General features: G+C 40.6%; 1 protein-coding gene across 6 annotated transcripts in view; it reads left to right on the top strand.

Annotated features, from left to right (window-relative positions):
* The first annotated feature begins 8,870 nt into the window (after positions 1 to 8,870).
* Positions 8,871 to 21,852, top strand: part of tfb1m (transcription factor B1, mitochondrial) — a 37,480-nt gene continuing 24,498 nt past the window's right edge. The window contains exons 1-7 of one of the 6 annotated variants that reach the window (XM_072689084.1): positions 8,878 to 8,892; positions 9,697 to 9,934; positions 11,433 to 11,568; positions 12,094 to 12,245; positions 14,220 to 14,328; positions 14,599 to 14,750; positions 17,297 to 17,416. In XM_072689084.1, coding sequence (XP_072545185.1) covers positions 11,436 to 11,568; positions 12,094 to 12,245; positions 14,220 to 14,328; positions 14,599 to 14,750; positions 17,297 to 17,416 — 666 coding nt within the window. In that variant the 5' untranslated portion in view covers positions 8,878 to 8,892; positions 9,697 to 9,934; positions 11,433 to 11,435. Of the gene's footprint in view, positions 8,950 to 9,696; positions 9,935 to 11,432; positions 11,569 to 12,093; positions 12,246 to 14,219; positions 14,329 to 14,598; positions 14,751 to 17,296; positions 17,417 to 21,852 lie in introns of all 6 variants that reach the window. The other 5 variants (XM_072689080.1, XM_072689082.1, XM_072689079.1 and 2 more) reach the window with 5 other exon arrangements.

Genomic DNA, 21,852 nt, shown 5'->3' with positions numbered 1-21,852 from the left:
GCCTAATTGCCTAGCCATGATCAGAGAGGGAGTTGAGAGCGCTCCTAACGCCTACAAAAATAAAACATATGCTTCATGAGATCTGTAGGATCTGGACAACTTCCAAAAAAGAAGTATAGGCCTTGATTAGCAACACAACCTCCCATTGCGTCCGTGTATATGTACACGTTTCTGCATGTTCCTCAATATGGATCTAGTCACATGTGACCTGCTGGTCTAAAACCAGCTGCTAGGGGCACCGTGTCAGAGACCATCCATAGGGTAGGACAGATATTTTGGAAGTGCTTCTTCCAAAGAGTTGAAAATCAGACTCGGCGAGTTTGTAAGAGTGTTAGTATTACTATCTGTAACTGATCATCAGCAATAAACATTTACTGGCAAGTTTCACCTTTCATGTAGAACCAAGTTTGATCACTTACGTCAGATCAGCAAGCGCCAGCACTAACAGCTATCTGATCCGTAAGCTAGATCACTTGCTGATCATTAAATCACAGATGTTTATGGGTTTTATATATATATATATATATATATATATATATATATTTTCCCATTACAATTAAATAAATTGGTTGAACCGTGTAGGTCAATTAAGCAACCATCAAAAACGCTCTATTATCTGTTCTCATTTAATTGTATCAAAATCTCAGTCAGTACATGTAGATCACCTCCTGATGTAGAATAGCAACACCAGCATGGAGGGAAAGATTCTTGCTATCTGTCTGTCTGTCTATCTCTCTATCTGTCTATCTCTATCTATATGTCTCTGTCTATCTATCTCTCTGTCTTTGTCTCTGTCTGTCTATCTCTCTGTCTGTCTCTATCTATCTGTCTATCTATCTGTATCTGCCTATCTGTCTATGTCTCTGTCTGTCTGTCTATCTATCTGTCTTTGTCTCTGTCTGTCTATCTATCTATCTGTCTATGTCTCTGTCTGTCTATCTCTCTGTCTGTCTATCTCTGTCTATCTATCTGTCTATCTCTGTCTGTCTGTCTGTCTGTCTGTAGGCCTGTCTGTCTATCTATCTATCTGTCTATCTCTGTCTGTCTATCTCTCTGTCTGTCTCTGTCTATCTGTCTGTCTATCTCTCTGTCTGTCTGTCTATATCTCTGTCTATGTCTCTGTCTATGTCTCTGTCTGTCTTGCTATCTATCTGTCTATGTCTCTGTCTGTCTATCTCTCTGTCTGTCTCTGTCTATCTATCTGTCTATCTCTGTCTGTCGGCCTGTCTGTTTATCTATCTATCTGTCTATGTCTCTGTCTATCTACCTATCTGTCTATGTCTCTGTCTGTCTGTCTATCTATCTGTCTATGTCTCTGTCTTTGTCTCTGTCTGTCTTTCTATCTATCTGTCTATGTCTCTGTCTATGTCTCTGTCTGTCTATCTATCTGTCTATGTCTCTGTCTTTGTCTCTGTCTGTCTTTCTATCTATCTGTCTATGTCTCTGTCTATGTCTCTGTCTTTCTATCTATCTGTCTATGTCTCTGTCTGTCTCTGTCTATCTATCTGTCTATGTCTCTGTCTGTCTATCTCTCTGTCTGTCTATCTCTGTCTATCTGTCTGTCTATCTCTCTGTCTGTCTGTCTATATCTCTGTCTATGTCTCTGTCTTTGTCTCTGTCTGTCTTGCTATCTATCTGTCTATGTCTCTGTCTGTCTCTGTCTATCTATCTGTCTATGTCTCTGTCTGTATATCTCTCTGTCTGTCTCTGTCTATCTATCTGTCTATCTCTGTCTGTCTGTCTGTCTGTCGGCCTGTCTGTCTATCTATCTATCTGTCTATGTCTCTGTCTGTCTGTCTCTATCTATCTGTCTATCTATGTCTGTCTGTCTGTCGGCCTGTCTGTCTATCTATCTGTCTCTGTCTCTGTCGTTGTTGTTTTTTTTGTTTTTACTTGGCAACTTTGGCAATGCTAGTTTAATAGCTATTAGGGGAGTCGATTCACAAATCGATTCTTCTACTTTCACAAGTCTGTCAGTCAAAGACGCTGTGAGTTGACTCAGGTTACATTTGTCTCCCATAGGAGACTGGTGTGTTGTTTATTACTTGGTGAATTGAGGCAGTCTTTGAACAGTCTCACTGAAGTGTCAGGTATGTGTAGTGTAGGTTCAGGTAAACAAACAATAAACAAAGTTTTTTTTATGTCATGTTTTCCTCATTTCTCCTGGAAGTGTCAGGAACTCCTGAGGGATTTGTAGTTTGACAGAATATGTAAGAATATTACTCACCGCAGTCCCCTCCAGTCTAACCCTGCTATTTTCAGGAACGTCCATGACTGCAGCGAGCACGAACTGAATACAAGCAAACTAATGGCAAATCAAGATGGTCACAGTCATGTGGAGGTATGTAAAATGGTAAATTTAGCTACTGAAAACTGGGTTGTAACCTAGAAGTAACCTATTTTTTTATTTATCTCAGGTTTATCAAGCAAAAACACCTTAGGTTTCATTACTATATTGACAATAGTATTGGGACACCTGCCCATTCATTGTTTCTTCCAAAATCACAGGCTTTAAAAACGAGTTGATCTTGCTTTTATTAGAATAACTGTCCCTACTGACCAGAGAGGAAGAAGACTTCTTGCTAGAATGTGGAACATTGCTGTGAGGGTTTGATTGCATTCAGAAGCAAGAGCATTAGTGAGGTCAGGGTGTTGGATTATCACCACCCCACCTCATCCCAAACTCTCAACTCATCCCAAAAGTATTTGATGGAGCACCGTCCATCATTCCAGAGAACACAGTTCTTCCACTGCTCCACAGCTCAATGTTCAACAACACTAGCCCACATCTGGCAATAGGCATGGTGCCAATAGGTTTATGTTAATCTGCTCCAGAGAGTCCTATTCTATTGGCAGTACTTCTCTAATAGGAACAAGACAAGTTGTATGTATGTGCATTTGCACATCTGTGCCAGCAGGTAGCTGAATGCATTCATTAGAAGGTGTGTCCACACACATTTGGACATGTAGTGTATTTATACTGGCAGCTACTACTGCTATTGGCTGTTTCTGGGCCTGGTGGAATCGAGAATTCCTCTAGAACATAGATCGTTATACGTACAGTCTGCATAGATATAGAGCTTGCATTCATCTGTCTATACAGTGTCTGTATGAACTCTATGTGTATATCATTACCTACTGAGAGTCCAGGACACATTAAGAATGCAGTGGGGTTTCCAAACACAGCCCGGCATAATTGCATAATGGGCTCTCTAGCAGACTTGAACATACAGAGAGGTCACCTTTTAGTCAAGACGAGAACACAGCAGACTCAAGGATATCCCTTCAAAGTATGTGATTGGTCTCCTGTTGCCATGGCAGCAGTGTCTGCATTTTCCTTTGTGAAGGCCCAAGCCAAGGTCACCCGCAGGATGTGCAAGCGCAACTCTTCCCGAGCCCCAGTGGAGCACATTTCACTTCCAACAAAGAGTGTTTCTGACAAGCTGACCCCTCCAGCGCCGCGAGCCAGTCTACCTGGGGTATGGCCGCGGGGTCCTGGTGCTCTGAGAAATTTGCTAAGTGAGGCTGTAACTGTATACGCAGGACGTCTGCATACAGTTCATTACGTAATCATATTACACGAGGACAAACTGGGTTTGGAATGGGTTTGTCGATTAGCGTCATATTAAAAAATACATTATTCATTTCCTGATTGGCCTGTAGTGTGTCTCAGTGGGCAGGCAAGAATCAATGTGTGTTATGTATTTAGGTTACAGAAATCATACTCACAGTTAGCTTTGTGCTGCTGTCTCTGCCCATGTGTCGCATGATTACATTACATTACACGTTCATTAATAAAACGCTCTATTATCTGTTCTCATTTAATTGTATCAAAATCTCAGTCAGTACATGTAGATCTCCTCCTGATGTAGAATAGCAACACCAGCATGAAGGGAAAGATTCTTGCTATCTGTCTGTCTATCTATCTATCTGTATCTGTCTATCTGTCTATCTCTATCTATATGTCTATGTCCCTGTCAATCTATCTGTCTATCTCTCTGTCTGTCTCTGTATATCTATCTATTTATATGTCTATGTCTCTGTCTATCTATTTATCTGTCTATCTCTGTCTGTCTATCTATCTATCTGTCTATGTCTCTGTCTGTCTATCTCTCTGTCTATGTCTCTGTCTGTCTGCCTATCTATCTATCTCTCTGTCTATGTCTCTGTCTGTCTCTCTGTCTGTCTCTCTGTCTGTCTATTTATGTCTATGTCTCTGTCTGTCTCTATCTGACTATTTCTGTCTGTCTGTCTGTCTATCTGTCTATGTCTCTGTCTGTCTGTCTGTCTGCCTGTTTATGTCTCTTTCTGCCTGTCTATGTCTCTGCCTGTCTGTCTGTCTGTCTGTCTGTCTGTCTGTCTGTCTGTCCGTCTATGTATCTATCTATCCTCAAGAAAACAAATAATATACACAAAGACAACTTGAATGAATACTGTTTTTAAATAATTTCATTTCTTTAAGAAAAAAGTTCAATCTCTCGTGTGATAAGGTAATTGTCCCCTTAGGTACCCAATCAATTACCTATGACTGAGATAAATAAACAACACTCAGACTTCATTACTGCCAGTCATGATCTAACCACCAGTTAAATCAACCATTTCCAGTACTGTGAAGCAGCCAACCAGGTCTCGACATGCAGCACACGATGCCATAATCAAAACATTTTTAGAAAAAAATGTATTATTACCAAAATATGAACCCAGTCATTTCTGAGTCTCATGACTACTCGTCCAGGAACAACTTATCCAGGAAGTCACGAAAGAACCCAGATGAAAATCTAATGAACTGCAAGCCCACTGGAAAGAGACTGGGATATCCATGGGAATCCATGTGGAAGGTGGGTCCTGTTACTAACACAGCACCCACAATACGAACATCATACCAACAGTCAAACATGGTGGTGGTAGTGCAATGATATAGGAATGCTTTGCAGCTCCTAAATGATTTACTGCACTCAAAGGACCATGAAATCCTGCAGGAGAACATCCATTCAATTGCCCATTATCTGTTGCTCAAGGTGAGGCAGCAAGGCAGCAAATGGATGCACGAGGGCACCCCCACTTCTGAATGGCTCAAAAGTTCTGTATCTGTAGATAACAGACTGGGCTGGGTTTCCAGTTCAGCTATGTGACTCCTGTGCTGTGTTCTCTTCACTGACTTCCTGTAGCCTGAAGTATGGCTCGGCTTGACCCGCCATCCCTTAAAATCCATGGAAGGCAAGTGTCCAGGCTTTTTACTGTCCTGCACCGAAGTGGTGGAACAAACTTCCCCTGGGTGTCTGAACGGCAGAGTCCAAGGCTCACTGTCTTCAAACCCAGACTGAAGACCCTCCTCTTCCAAAAGTACTTGGGCAAATAGTAGAGTATTATGGTCTCCTTACTGACTTGTGTTTAATAGTATCTAAGCTTAGCGGTCTGTTTGAATTTGAGTCTATTCAACCTAGCTGAGGTTATTCTTGAGTAAATAGCGAAGCACTTTGGATAAGAGTGTCTGCTAAATGCTGTAAAGGTCAATGTAAATGTCTCCATGCAAAGGTCATGGTCAAATGAGTATCACACTGAACTCTCCATCTACCAGTCAGTTCAGATGATCTTAACACTAGGATGCTTCTAGGGAGCTGGGACCAGGTTGGTGCGTCACGTAGCTATCATACACACCACTGTAGACAGGCGGACACCTTGGTGAACAGAGGCTGCACTTCCAGTGAAGCCGAGAACACTCTGGCGGGAACCAGCAGTAGTAGAACCGTCTGTGCACCTTTTCTAAAACATTTACCCAACCTTCGCTTTCCATTTTTGTGTATGACAGTGAGTGTGACAGGTTCACCCAGTGGGAGAAAGGGGCCAGGAACGATCCCTACTTAAAATGAATATGGCATGTATTCAAGACCCAAAACACAGCTGGACCTAAATCCCACTGACAGGACCCCCCCACCCACCCATATCCCAGGAGCCCACTAGTTTCAGGTTTATCTATGAAATATCTTATTTATATTTGTCAGCAGCCAACAGATACACCAATTAGCCATAATATTAACACCAACTCCTTGTTTCTGCAAGCAATGTTCATTCTATCAGCTCCACTTCCAGAAACAGGAACACGTGTCATCCTATAATTCCAGACTATAGTCCATCTGTTTCTAGGCTTACACCGTAACCTGTCTGTCTGTCTGTCTGTCTGTCTGTCTGTCTGTCTGTCTGTCTGTCTGTCTGTCTGTCTGTCTGTCTCTCTTGAGCATTGAGGGAGAGCACTGGAGCTGTTTTGGTCTATTTCTGTATGATTTTGCATTGCTCTGAAGATTTTAGCGAGCTTGTGTGCTAATGTCTTCGGCTGTTAATGGAAATGCATTAGATAGGAGGATTCAGGAGCCCTAAAATGTATTAATTAAGTATTTTGGTAGAATTGTTAGAGTTGTGGAGCCCAGTTTAATATATTTTCATGGGGTTCAAAATCCCTGGCAGCGGCCCTGAACATGGATATATTATCCAGCATGTTATTGTGATTTTGATCATATTACATCTCCTTAAATCTGGTAGTTTTAATTCACAGATCCACATTTTGCACCAAAAAGTAACTTTTAGTAAACAGTACAGAAAGTAGGGAGAGAATTTCATAGCTTTGTGTGCATTAATGTAGGGGTTTGTTTATACTAATGTATTTATGCAAATATTTCAGCAACTGTATTTATTTCACTGAGCTGATGTTTACTGATATTTCCTGAAAAATACCACTTCTTTACTATTCTGCTAAGCAAGCAGGGATTGCATTCTTATGATTTAACATATTTTACTGCTGTAATCAGATTTTTAAAAGGTTTACGATGATGGGAGTAGTTTTGGTTTTCTGCTGATTTCTGCTTTTTATTAAAATTTCAATGTTGAAACGCTGATTTAATAAAGTTAATGTTGACAGTTTAACGTTGATTCAACATCTATTGAATGACTGGTTGTTGTCTGAGGCCTGGGGCCTTACCTCTCATTTTTAACCTTGACAGCACTTGATAAAAAGGCCATCAGATTTTCTCTCTGCTTCCCTCTCACTTAGTAAAGGATTGTCCTCTTGTGTGTTTTGATGGTCTAAGAGACAGTTTGGTGTGGTTGGCTGCATGTTTTGGGTAGTTTTAGTTAATCACCGTCATAATGGCTACTAAGCTCAGGTATGACCTTTTTGGGGGTGTGCTCAAATTTATAGTAGAATGCTCAGAAGAAAACCCTGTCCTCAGATTTTATTTATTTATTATTTATTATTTATTTATTTATTTATATATTTAATTTAGGACTGTAAAATGAAACTTTGTCCATATATTATTATACTAATTCATTTAGGTCTGTACCATACATTGGCCACAACACCACGCACAGAATTGGCTAAAAAAGATTGAGGCGAGCCTCATGTGTTAGTTTCATGTGAGTTATGGAGAGTGTGAGCGATTAAGCTGCTTTCATTTTATATGTTAAATTATTTACTTTAAAAAATGTAAATATTTACTTGACTATGTAAAACGTACTGATGAGCATACAATGTCGTAAATGTTTGCCTCTATTTTTCCACTTGAATTGACTGAGAATTTGCCACAGAACCCACCTTTTTTGAAGTTCAGTATATCTGTACTTTTTCCACTTCTGAGCACCACCACTGAACCACTCATATGTATTCAGTTTGACTAGCGAACATGTTTAAATGCATATTTCATGTATATGTAATATTTAAGGTATTATTCTCATATTGTATGCATGATCAACTTGCTGATTACTGATTCTATAAGAAATAAAATAGTCCTGCACAGCAGTACAATGACAAGAAACACACATTTACATTTATGGCATTTAGCTGACGCTCTTATCCAGAGCGACTTACAAGGTTACTCATATAACAGAGGTGGGCCAATGTAGTGTTAGGAGTCTTGCCCAAGGACTCTTATTAGTGTAGCACAGCATAGTCACCCAGACCGGGAATTGAACCCCAGTCTCCCACATGGTGCAATATCTTATTGGTAGATAGTGGTGTTATCTGTTGCACCACACCAACCACAACACACAATAGTGAGCAATTGCAGTGCACACACACTAGGGACAGTTAGCGGGCACACACACAAAGCAGTGGGCAGCCACCTCTGCACCCAGGGAGCCACTAAAGTTTAGGAGCCTTACTCAAGGGCACCTCATTAATAGACTTGGAGTCACGGAGCCTTGGTTTTCCTGGGCCTGCCTCTCTAATCATTTGAAAAGGCACACTTGCATTAGTAAATTACTTTTCTCTTATCTTTGCACGCGCAAGCAGGCTTAATATACGTTTTTAGACTAGTGCTCGAAGTGGGACGGTACTGATGAATGAACAAATAGGAACGCTCCATAATGACTCAAAATTCATTCAAAAAAAATCATTTAACACTGACTTCCATTGAAAGCCAATACACAAGCCAACATGTGAATAAGGAGAATACTGGCACTTTTTACCACTTCAAGCACTGGATTAAACACAGATACACTTTTACTAATTAAGCACTAATTAAGACCTGTTTTAATAGAATAAGGTAATACTAATATAATAGCAGGACAAAAATGTGCATTATAATACAGAATATAGACCAGGTTGTGAAACTAGAGCTCTTGTTTATGTGTAAGTTATTAAATAATATAATTCTCAATTAATAAATTAATAAATGCTTCATTAAATTACTACATGTTTCTAAGCGCTACAGCGACACTGCTGGCCACAACGCGTTACTGCAATGACACGACTGGGTCACATGGAACTTTCAAGGGCAACAATAAGTCCCGCCTTCGCTTGCTTTCATTGGCTGCCTCTTCAAACCGTGCGATTTTATTGGCTGAGAGGGCGGCTGGCGTTCGTTAAACGCTCACAACAGGAAAAGCAGGGAAGCGGCGCTGGTGAGGAAAACGTGTTTCGCTGCAGATCAGCTCAGCTCGGAGTGTATGCTTGTTTATGTGTGTGTTTATTGTTGTTTTGGCGTTTAGGTTAATAGTCAGCGTTGAACTGAAGGCTTGCACTCACAGTCGCACACTGCTCTGCTGTTATTTAGTTAGCTGATTAGCTTAGCATGCTGTCCTGTGTTTGCAGGGCGGTGGAAACCAACCAAATCCTCCCATTGTCACACTCCATTTTTAACATTTCGGTAAAGGTATTTATCTCGTCGTTGGCGGAGTGGACGTGTGAAACGGGAGAGTGTTATTCACTGGTGTGAAACCAGGCTTTTATGCTTGTGCCATTTCTAAAGCTGTAATGCACAGTTCTGGCCGCTAGATGTCGCCAAATGACCGTGTTTTCTCCACTGGGTTTAACGTGGTGAAGTGAGATGATGATGATGATGATGATGATGATGATGATGATGATGATGATGATGATAATAATAAGATTTGCTGACTAATGAAGTAACATTTATTATATAAATAGGCATGTGACATTATTAGGACACCCCATGAAAACATTTCATCCCATTTGATCAATATAGAGAGATGGAGACAATGTGACTAAACACTTACAAGGGTTTTCTCCATGAACACCGCCCATGAAAATTAAACATGTCTGATGGTAGCTGCTGTATAGGTCCCGTGATGGCATTTTAGGATTGTTGGAGACTTCTTTACTCACCCTGTGGTCTCTGCTGTTGGGCTGAACTTGCTAGGATGGCAAGACTTCTGACTGCTCTGAGATCTTTTTAACCCCCTTTCCAGGCTCCTCTGCATCTACACCCTTCTTTCTGAAGGCCTGGGATGGCTCTCTGGATCTGGCCATGATGATGATGATGATCTTCACCACTCACTTCAACCATCAAGAGCAGACCAGACTAAACGTCTGAGGTTTAAATAAGACAGACTCCTCCAGAATAATCCTCTCTAACCATGTTTTGATCATCTGCAGCTGATGTTCTGCAGCTGATTCCAATTTTAGACATTTTAGGTGGTAATAAATGTGAGCACATTTCTTAATCCCACATTCAATTAATTTTCTATTCATTTGAAGTGATTTTAAAAATAAATGTGTGTGTTTATTTAGATTACCTCCGTCTCTCAGTATTGTTCAAATGGCAATCAAATGTCCAGATGTCTATAGAGGTTTAATGGAGACTGTATAGTGTTAACTGAGAGAAACAGGCCTGGTTCTTAAGACACTGTGTGTATCAGCCTACACGAGAACCCTTCTAACCTCTGCACTTGTCACTTTTGCATCTGGCAGTATATGTGACAGCTACACCCCTTGGGAAAGACAGACCCAGCATCCTTCCTATATATATATATACATATACAGTGTGTGTGTGTGTGTGTGTGTGTGTGTGTGTCAGGAAAGAGAGGAAAAAAAGTAAAAGGAGAAAGATGAAGATGAACCACAGGATACTTTACTGATAAATGTACACACTGTCCAACATTCTGTATATTAAATTAGTTTTGATACACTATATGTCCATATGTTTGTGGACACCCCTTCAAATGAATGCATTCAGCTACTAGTCCCCGTAGAGATGTACTGCCAATAGAATAGGACTCTCTGGAGTAGATGAACAAACATGAACCACTTGGCACCATGCTGCCTAATGCCAGGCGTGGGCTAGAGGGGTATAAAGACCACCAGCGTTGAGCTGTGGAGCAGTGGAAGAGATGTGTTCTCTGGAATGATGGATGGTGGTGCTCCATCCAGTACTTTTTTGGGATGAGATGGGGTGATGATCCTCCAACATCCTGACCTCACTAATACTTTTGTTGCTGAACCAAAATCTAGTAGAAAGCTTTCTTCCCTGGTCAGAATCTAGTCCGGTCCATCTAGTGTATCTTGATTTTATAAAGCTTTCTCAGTCTGAGGACACATCTAAAATTCCCCTTATTTTTACTTCCAGCCTCTTGACATCCTACTGATTATTTAAAGCCTGCAGATCTTCACAGGACACAGGCGTTTCACACCTTGATCTACAGTGATTCCCGACGTCTGTCGTTTACCAAGTTTACCAAGTCAGAAGTTTGGACACCTGATTGATTAATGATAGATTGATTGTATTTGGGCCCGTATTTCAATTCCTTTCTCTTAAACAATATTTGCTACGTATTAGTTACTGGATAATTAGTCATTACTTAATAGCAATAGGTCTTTATTTTTCCAAAATTCACATTTTAAATGATTATTTAAAAGGTTTATTATTTAAGGCAGCTTTGAACAGCCAACATGTGGATCTTCTTCAGGTCTTTTGGAAAAGCAGTACAAGCCTGCTTGAGAGAATGTCAGAATGCATAGGGGCTCCAGTTTTTTCTAAAATGAGTGATATAGGCTGAAAGGGTCATCTTTGGGTCACTGTGTCTAAACTTTTGACTGCTGGTGTGTATGTGAAGCCACATATGGAAATGCATACTTTAATACTGTTATTAGTGTTGTGGTCTCTTTTGCATATTTAAAGTGGTGGACTTTTGCTGTTTCTGTCTAGGAGATGGCCGCGACTGGGAAAGTGGCTTCCTTTCGCCTGCCTCCTCTCCCCACCATAGGAGAAATCATAAAGCTCTATAACCTGAGAGCAGAGAGGCAGCTGTCCCAGAACTTCCTCCTGGACCTGAGGCTCACAGGTGAGGCAGATTGAAATGTAAAGATTCAGTAACACACGCACAGACAAATGAGACATGCACATGAAATACACTATATGGACAAAAGTATTGGGACGCCTGCTCATTTATTGTTTCTTTCGAAAATTAAGGGCATTAAAAAGAGTTTATCCAGCTTTTGCTAAAGTAACTGTCTACTGTCCTGAGAGAAAGGCTTTCTACTAGATTTTGAAGGAGCATTGCTGTGAGAATTTGATTGCGTTCAGAGACGAGCATTAGGATGGTGCTAATAGGTTCATGTGTATCTCCACAAGGAGAGTCCTATTCTACTACTTCTCTACAGGGACTAGACAAGCTGTGTGTGTGCATTTGCACATCTCTGTCAGCAATGGGTGCACCTTAAAGTAGCTGAATGCACTCATTAGAAGCGGCGTCCACAGACATTTGGACATTTAGTGTAGGTGTGTGTGTGTGTGTGGATATAGATAATTTACACTTTACTATTGCAGTAACCTGGGCTTTAATGTGATGTGGGCTGTTCTGTCACAGATAAGATCATTCGGCAGGCGGGGAATCTGAAGAATGCATGTGTGTGTGAGGTGGGCCCTGGGCCTGGAGGACTCACCAGATCCATCCTCAACGCTGGAGCAGCTGATGTACTGGTTGTAGAGAAGGACAAACGCTTTATACCTGGATTAGAGGTATGCAGATAAGCATATAGTGCACACACAGTGTACCAAGCTTTAATTGACTTGGAACGAGGTCAGATTTAATCATACACTCCTAATAATAAGGGTGCTTCAGATTAGGGCTGGGCGATATGGTAGAAATACTATATCACAATATTTTAAGACATTTTTCATGAAATAACAGATTCTTAACTGTTCATGAACTACTATTTAGAATCTCCTCTGTAATGAACACAGTGATCTGCTGCTCTTCTTATTAAACCAGTCTTATTACACTGTTTGTAATTGATTCTGCAGTGTTTAGTAAGCAATAACAGTATCCTTGAAATGCCTAGAAAAGTATATTGTGTATAACGATGATCAAATTTATCATGATTATGATAAAATATCATCATATTGCCCAGCTCTACTTCAGATGGTTCTTGAAGCCATGCCATAGAAGAACCACTTTTGATTTCATAAAGATCTGTGGGCCTTTTTCATCAGCTGTTTATTAGAAGATTTTTTTTATGAAGACTCCCCAATGTTTTCATACTTGGGACAGTGGGATCCATCATTATAAGAGATGGAGAGCTGTGATCAATTCTGCCCTTTAAAACACCTCATAAATCTGATCTTGACTTTTTGTTAGGACTTTTGGGCAAATTTAGATTTTTAAATCAAGTAAAAAGCTTATTCCCACATCTTTATTACAAATGTGCTCCCTTATGTATCCAAATATGTTTTTTCTGTGACGTCGCTCAAGAAACCTTTTCAAGTGAGCGTGTGGTAGATATTTTCTCTATTTTATCTGCCGTTAGGGTGTGTTAATACTTCTCAGCTTTGGTGCGACTGCTATGTGAGTGTGGTTCGTTAGAGTAAGTCTAAACGCTGCCTTTCCAACTCTAGTGTGCACCAAACAAGCACCCCCTGCACAGGCACGGGGTCACTCCTGCCTGCACGCTCCACAAATATCATGGCGTTCACATCTGCCTTCTTCATCATGGGTGCTTTAACTTTTTCTGGTTGTGGCTTTAGTTTAGTCACACACTACCACCCTACTACACAGCGTTTCAGAACTAGCCACTATTAGAACTGCATTCATTAGTGTCATTTTCTCAGTAAAGATGTGTGTGAGTTGGGACACAGTGATACTGATCTCAAAACCACATGATCTAATAAGACAGGCTGCATTTAAGGATCTAGCAGTTAGATTGTAATTTCTTGCTAGTTATTGCGTGGATCAAACAGGACCCACAGACACAAGTGCCATACGCCACCCTGTTTTACATTTGGTTTGATTGCACTTATGTCCGTATAAATGCAAAGCAAAATCAGGACTAAAATCAATCAGAGTATCAGTTTCTTGCTGGATCCGGACCAAGAGAATCGAACTACGAAGTATAACAAAGTATAAACACACCCTAAAGTCCTACTTTCTTTCCTTTCTCTTCAGTCTCGTTCATCTTTAGAATGTGCTATGCCAGTTTGCTTATGGTTCTGAAACTCATAGTTGGACTATTTTATTAAGAAACACAGTCAGCCATTTGTACTCCAAACAAGCAACTAACAGTCAGACATTTCGTTTTTTGGGATTTTGGCAGATCTGTAGTTCAGCCATCTCACAGAATTTGAGTAGCTTTATAATAATTAAACAGGCAACTAGTGATTTTTCATTTAGATTTAAGAATTAAAAATGGCAGTATGGATCAATAGAGCAAATGGTATTAATATTAAATATATTATTAGAAATCTGCTAGTGTGCTATTATGTTTTGATTCAGCTCCATTGTCTGAGCTGCTTTTTATTTTATTTATTTTTTTTCTTACTTTAAGGCTAATTAACATTGGCCTAAAACTCCGCCGGCAGCTAGTTTTATTGTATTCGGATACAGAAGATCATGATCAGTGCATCTCTGTTATTTATTTATTTATTTATTTATTTATTTTACTTGTATTGGACATGTAAAAGCATGTGTGTGTTCTTGTGTGTCTTGCCTTTGAACAGCTCTTATCTGAGGCTGCCCCAGGCAGGGTCAGGATAGTTCATGGTGATATTCTCACGTACAGCATGGACCAAGGCTTCCCCACCCACACAGCCAAGAAATGGGAAGATGGTAAGAGAGATTTCATTTACAGTGTAATGGATTATTCTGCATGAATGTCAAGACTAGGACATTTATCACAGCCACAGCCACAGAAAATACTGCATTAAACAATGAACATGTGTAGAGTCCAAAAGCACGCAGCTTTCTACATTGTCTGTCTGGGTTGTCAGCATGGCCATTTCTGCAGTTGCCCTCAAAAGGTCATGTAGTGATTTGCTAAAATTAATTTGATTAAAGATTGTGTATGATGTGGTATGTTGTGTGTTTGTGTATTACCAGAGCCTCCTGATCTGCACATCATTGGGAACCTCCCCTTCAGTGTCTCTACTCCACTGATCATCAAGTGGCTGGAGCAGATGGCCAACAGAAGTGGGCCGTTTGCATTTGGACGCACAAGACTCACGCTCACCTTTCAGAAAGAAGTAGCAGAGGTGAGTGAGGACAGCGGGAACCTGCATTGTACGCATCTTCTTAAGAGTATACTACTGGTCAGAAGTTTGGAGACCTTACGTTCACCTTGCTTTGATAGGTAAATTTTCTTGCTGTTTTATTTGGGAAACAACAAACACATTTTCCCCAACAAAACAAGCTTTGTGCTAATTCTCTGGGTATATATAGCTTTAGCGCTGATGCTCAGCTTTATAGGCATTAAAGTGACAGGTGGATATTCCCTAAAAAATTATTGAACTTTTTATTTATTTATTTATTTATTTATTCTTTGTTTGTTTTTTTATTTTTAGTATATTTATATTTAAGAATTGATTCCCTAAAATGTTTGTCTTTCAAAAATAAATTGACAAGATTAAAAAAAAATAAATAAATAATACAAAAACACAGAAAATGACTAAACTCCTCAACCTTTTCGACGTCTTCTCTCTCTGTTGTTGCAGAAATTTTAGTAAAAAGTAACAACCGCTATTTTGCACCAACTCCAACATAATCTACTTAGTTTCAGACGCCGTTGTTTGTAGTATGCCAAAGAAGTCACCACCAGGATGTAGAAACCCGGTAGTTTTAGCGGTGTAACTGCACAGCAGTGCTGACGCACCAATGCACAAGAATAATCGCTCAAAACTACACTGATTTTTACTAATTTTCTCCCCAATTTAGATCACCAATTACAATTCATACATATTCTCCACCCTCTTACACATACAACGCCCCCAACACACAGCAGCCAGCCACACCTCTTTTTCTGACTACCAGTGCACCTGGAGGAAAGCGCCGTATACCCGGCCTTGACACACCGGCTAGCAGAAGCCAGTGCTGGCCAGCACTAGTGCTACATTGAGGAGAGCGCCATCTACCCGCCCTAGAGAAAGCAAGGCCAATTGCGCTCTCTCAGGGCCCTGTCTGCCGATGGCTGTGATGTGTAATCCTCAGTGTAATCACAGTGCCCGGCGCCTTAGTCCGCTGGACCACCCGGTGCACTCAAATTTTTACATTTGTCCAAACTTTGTCCACTTTGTCCAAGGCACTTTGTGACCGCAGAGTCCTTGGGCAGGAGCTTGGGTAAACTCGTGTGTGTTTGTGTGGAATCCAGTCCAAAGCTTTTGAGTTGAATCTTGATTCCCATATTAAGGAGAATTGACTCCACCACTACTTTTGGCCCAAATGTAGTTTAACCCCATAACACTCCAAGGCTTATCACACACCAAGGTGTATTATTCAGTAACTACAGGGACTTTTTGGCCCACCAAGGGACCAAGCCTAGCACCTTTGTCGCGTTGGTGCTGCTGATAAAGCCTGATGTACTTCTTACAGAACCTGGTAAAGCCTGCGTGATAGTTGAGGCCGTTTGCTGGTTCTCTTTCCACTTTTACTTTTTTGTGTGTTACATAAGAGACGCGGTAGTAGAAATTATGTCTCTGACATGAACCAGCTTGAGGGTCAGCTGTGAGTCACCCATTAACATATTAAGTCATCTGTCAGTTTTCTAGGAGTGAATACTTGCTGATGTTAAGATCATGAAAGCTCACATTTACTGAACTAGCCAGTCTATCAGTTTTATGAAGCCCACTTTGCCAGTTTACACAGAACTATTTTTTGAGATACGCTAATTTATTTTTTTCTGGCTGATTTCCATTGATTGATTTTTATGTATTTATGTATTTTTGGTTTTATTTATTATTTTCATATAACTGTTTGATTCTGATTTAGGCCAATTCCGAGAATTATAAGTGACGGCATACAGAATAATTGTTATTCAACTTTTTATAAATACTATTAAATATAGATTCAACAAATGAGTGTTTGAACATTTTTATAGCTATTGTAGATTAAACACAGACATCTGAAGCTTGTAAAATACCTCCTACATATTATATGTAAATTATGTAACAAACATTAATGTTGGAGCATAGCTAGTAGCGTTTAGCGGCTTTTGGACGTGTTGTAAACAATGGCTGAGGCTACTGCCCATTCCTAAATACACCCATAAATCAACCGAACATGCTTACCATGCACTCCATCCAGTTTTTGAAAAATTCATTGTGTACGAGCGTTAGTCTGAATGCAGGGCTGAACAGTGGGGCAGGCTTACTCATGTTTGTGATTTGCAAAATTAACGAGTTTAGCATTGCAAATACCATGGTATACTGTATTATTGCTATTCTGCTCAACACCTATTATTATTATTATTATTATTATTATTATTATTTTTAAAATAATTGCATAAAATAAAGAACTGTTAACAATATGATAACGGCACATTAGGCTCAAATCCAATCATCTACTTGCTACTATGCAGTTTGTCATTGCATACACTGGCATTGCTCTTGTTGCTGTTTGCAGGCTCTGTACAGCAGATCTGAACCCTGGTTTATAATGCATACACTTTGTCAGTCTTCTAGACTCCCAGAAAGAGCTCATCATGACGCAATCATCACAACAGTGTTACCATGTGATCGTCATATTGTACTCCCTTGTGTGTTATGTTTATACAGAAGCAGTGATGCTTTGATTTTCTTGTTTCCAGAGATTAACAGCAAGCACTGGGAGCAGACAGCGCAGCCGCCTCTCCATCATGGCCCAGTATCTGAGCACTGTTAAAAACTGCTTCACCATCCCCGGCCGGGCCTTCGTACCCAAGCCAGCTGTGAGTGTTTCCTCCTCCTCTTGTCTTCAGCTGCTCTTCACCTTTTACACCTCTCGCTTCACACGTGTTGGCGGTGTCTCATTAAGGCTATGTTGAACTAGTGTCTTAGATGTGACATCAGAAATAGTGACACATATTGTACATAATGATGCCTGCTGGGCGTTTGGCATGGAGCGCTCTCGTGCAGCATGGTAATGAGAGCCATGTCTTCATTGTTGCATTTGCAATTAGAGACTTGTTCGTTTGATTTGCAGCAGTTGCGCAACAGGGGCGTTTTGATGGGGAACACTAGGGGATTGGGGGTGATGGAGGAGTCCCCTGAAAGAGAGAAACCCCTGTCGCTCTGTCGATCGCCCCCCCCTTCTTTTTCTCTGTAAATATTTAATCCAGGCAGGGTATGTTGGAAATGGAGAGATAAAGGGAAGGAAAGTGGGACGGGTTGAGCGTTCTCTTAGATGAAATGGCACCAATGATTATTTTATCACACGCTGTGTTTCAGAGTGTTGGCCGACGTGGTTTTGCTTTGGGATTTGCAGACGAGCGGTTGTGCAAATGTGCTATAATTTTGATTATAATGCAGTTTTACATACTCTTGATCTGAAAGGGAGTGTGTTTTAAAAGAGGAGAATTTACTGCTGTGGTGTTGAGCACATTTACAGCATAACTGTAAATGTAATTTATTGGTCCATTGGCCCAATTTTTATTTTTTTTTAATTATCCAAATTATACTGAATGATTGGCCTCACAAACACAAACCATGGTCTGTAACACACGCATGATGATGTTCTCTCATCAAACCCCACAACACTCTTCGGAAACAGTATCCAGAATGCATGAAACGCACACGTTTTAAGTAACATATCGACAAAATATGAATATCTCCAAAATGACAACTTTACAGGAGAAGGAAGGAAACGTCTTACCTTTCAATGGAAGTCAATGGAGCCTTTCTGTCTGTCCATTCATCACATACGTTGGAATTTGGACATGTCAGAAGTGAGAAACAGCTAAAGTGGAGATGCATGTTTTTTGCATGACAGCAGTGATGTACCGATTGACCATAACATTTAGCACCACTGATGGGTGAAGTTGAATACAGTAGTGATTATCTTCATCTACAGTGACTTCTGTCCAGGGTTGGATATATTAGGCAGCAAGTGAAAGGTGATGTGTTAAAAGCAGGAAAAATGACCAAGCATAAGGACCTGAGCCATTCTGACCGAAAGAACCAAATAGTGATTAGAGGACTGGGTCAGAACATCTGCAGAACATCTGCAGAACATCAGGCAGGTCTTGTGGGGATTTTCTGGTATGCAGTATGGTCAGTGCCTACCAAAAGGTGGTCCAAAGAATCACAACCGGTGGACTTGGCAACAGGGTGATATACATCTAAGGTTCATTGATGGTCAAGGAGGCCCCTCCTCACAACTTACAGAACATACTTAACAGAAGGGACCTAATTGCCTCGAATGGTCATATCTGTTGTGTCGGCACAAGGGGGAGCTACACAATATTAGGCTGCTGATTATGGCTGATCAGTGTATAACAGTCTTGTTGAGCTCTAGTGAAGGAACTACAGTACAGAGGATAAAAGGGAATGCTCACAGCTAATCGCTTTATAATAGACGCTAACTCCATCTCACAGAATTTATCCCTTCATAGCGCTTGGCATTGTGCAGGGACAGTCTGTGAATCCAAGTGGTGTTAAAGCGTCGCTGGAACGGAAAGCTGAATTTCCTTTACTTAATTGAAGTAAATAAATCCTGTGTACATTTCACAACATACCGTCCACTCCCTGCTCCATACAGTCCATATATATAGACTCTAACCTGCAAATCCAGCCTATTTAAAAAATCCCTGTTTCTCTAATATCACAAGAACAGAGCGATTTACAAACACCTTATAACCAAACACCTATCATTGTTTCTTCCAAAAATAAAGGATATTAAAATTGAATTTGTTAGACTAACCGTATCTACTGTCCAAGGAAGGCTTTCTACTAGAGTTTGGTATTGCTGAGAGGATTGGAGCATTACTGAGGTCAGGATGTTAAATGATCACCTCCCCAACTCATCCCAAAAGTATTGGATGGAGCACCATCCATCATCCCAGAGAACACAGTCCCACTAAGGGCTTTATACCCCTTAAGCCCACACCTGGCATAGTCACAGCACCGGTAGGAGGTTCATGTTTATCTGTCCTATTCTATTGGCAGTACTTCTGTACAGGGCCTAGACATGCTGTTTGTGTGCATTTGCACATCTGTGTGCAAGTGCATTGGGTGCAGCTTAAAATAGCGAAATGCATTCGTTAGAAGGGGTGTCCACAGACTTTTGGACATATAGTGCATTTACCTATATCTGCCTGCTCAAGCTACAGCAGTAAATGTCAATGAAAGGAATAATTACTACTAAAACTTCACAGATATCTAGGATGTGGACCCTTTAAATGCTTTGAGCATCTGGGTAGTGTTCTCAATGTTCTCAATGTTTTTTTGCACAATGTTTGGTGGTGCACCGAAGCCGATACTGGCACTTACACACCGTATCGGTATCAGCAACAGAGCACCGATACCATAAGGCTTATTGATGCCCTTCCTTTTGGTTTGCATACTTTTATAAACCAAAAGTTTAAACAACCAGTAAAATCCAGTCATAAATAGTTATTACCATCAACAGACATTTAATAGAACTTTTACATTTACACTTTCTTACCATGTGCTGCTGTTGTTTTGGCCAAAAGTTGAGTTTCAGCAGCTTGTTTAAAGGAAACACACTGAAGTTTAGTAGCTTTTCACACCGAGGCGTGACCCTGAGTGTGAAATCGCTGCAGAAGCACTTCTAGTTTCTAAGCTAGTGGTTTTTCACTGCCCTGAAATGTGAATTTAAACACCAGTTAAAAGCTGTTTGGTGAAGCTTAGCCAGGTTATGCTTCCTTACCTGCACCCGTTTTTGCATTGTGGCAATTTTTATTTTTTCACAGCTCTGAAACCTTTTATATGTGCAGTTCCTCAACCAGTAACTGCTGCTCTTTCAAGCTTATTATATCTTATTTAGGACAGGATATAAGAAGTACAACCTAAAACGCTATAAATATCAGGATCAGGTCTAATTTGAGCTAGTATCGATACTCTGTATCTGCAGGTACTTGAAAATCTGGTATCAGTGCATTCCTAATATTGTTGTTGTTTTTCAGAAATGGAGAAATTCCAGTAAGTAGCAGCATTTTTAATAGTGCAGCAAGCTGCAGTGTCCTCATGTCAGAGACCCCTGCAGTTCTCATTAGACAGGACAAGTCATTTGTAGGTGGTAAGGAGTTTAGTTATGCTCTGCAATTTGCAAAGTTGAATCATTTCCATGTCATTGTTCTCCTCTGGACAAATTACAGCGTACTGCATTCGTGCTGTTGCTATGCAGTGTTTCTTTAGCTGCAAATAAGCAGGTATGGATTAGCCCTGGACTGTAGCACTGCTACTGTAGAACTGGAAGAATTGGAGTTATAGGCTTTAGAGAAAATCTACAGCAGGAAGTGAGTGGTCCTGTTTGCCTCCCACTGTGTGTGTGTGTGTGTGTGTGTGTTATACACAGCCTCCTGTCATGCTTTCATCAAACTAAAAGGATTGAGGCGGTCGTACTGTTTTTAGACAATAACTGGAAGAATTAGCCTGCATTGCTTTGTGCATTATGGGGAATGTTTGGGTGCATTAGTCTGCTCAGAATGCTTAATTCCTCATCGAATCCCTTTTATAAGGTCAAAGGGAATTAGCAGTAATATTTGAGAGCAGAATGGGGTGGGTCTATTTATAATCACAGGCATTAACTGATATTGACATGCTGCGAGGAGTGTTTTTAATGTGGCTTGGTTTATGTCTGGCAGTCTTGTTTCACCCCTGCGAGGCACCTTGTTCTGTCACATTGAGTGACTGTGGTCGTCCTTGAAGGCCCGTGTCCATGGTGATTGGCCAAGCCGTGCGCCTCGGGCCGCTCCTCTCTTGGTCTCTTCTGTCATGGATCGCACTTCGAGCCCCCACCTGGCTGCCCAGTCACATGGCTTCACCCACAGACATTGCTGACACAATGACTGCTAATGACTCCGAACCCATAAGCAGTGCTTATCGTCTTTTGAAAAATATGGCTATTTTAGCAATCCTGCAGCAGTTGACGCAAGCTAAACTCGACTCCCGACTGTTTAATTTTCTGTTCCATATTCAGATCGTTTATTTTGAGCACCTCCGTCACCTAGATTTTCAGAATGTTCAGACGTGACGAGTGGCAGGAGTAGTTTTTGGGTAGAGATTAACATGTATTACACTAAAAGCTGCAGTATATTTATTGCATACATTACATTTTATTAAATATATTTTACAAATGCTTTTTAAGGACATTTCTTCAGTTGTATGTGTTTAGTGAAATGTCTTCCACTTCCCAGTACTGTTC

This window comes from Salminus brasiliensis, chromosome 10 (assembly GCF_030463535.1).
Source record: "Salminus brasiliensis chromosome 10, fSalBra1.hap2, whole genome shotgun sequence".
NCBI classification, from domain to species: Eukaryota; Metazoa; Chordata; class Actinopteri; order Characiformes; family Bryconidae; genus Salminus; species Salminus brasiliensis.
The sequence above is the reverse complement of the archived record's forward strand: the minus strand, read 5'-3'. Positions and strand labels throughout refer to the sequence as shown.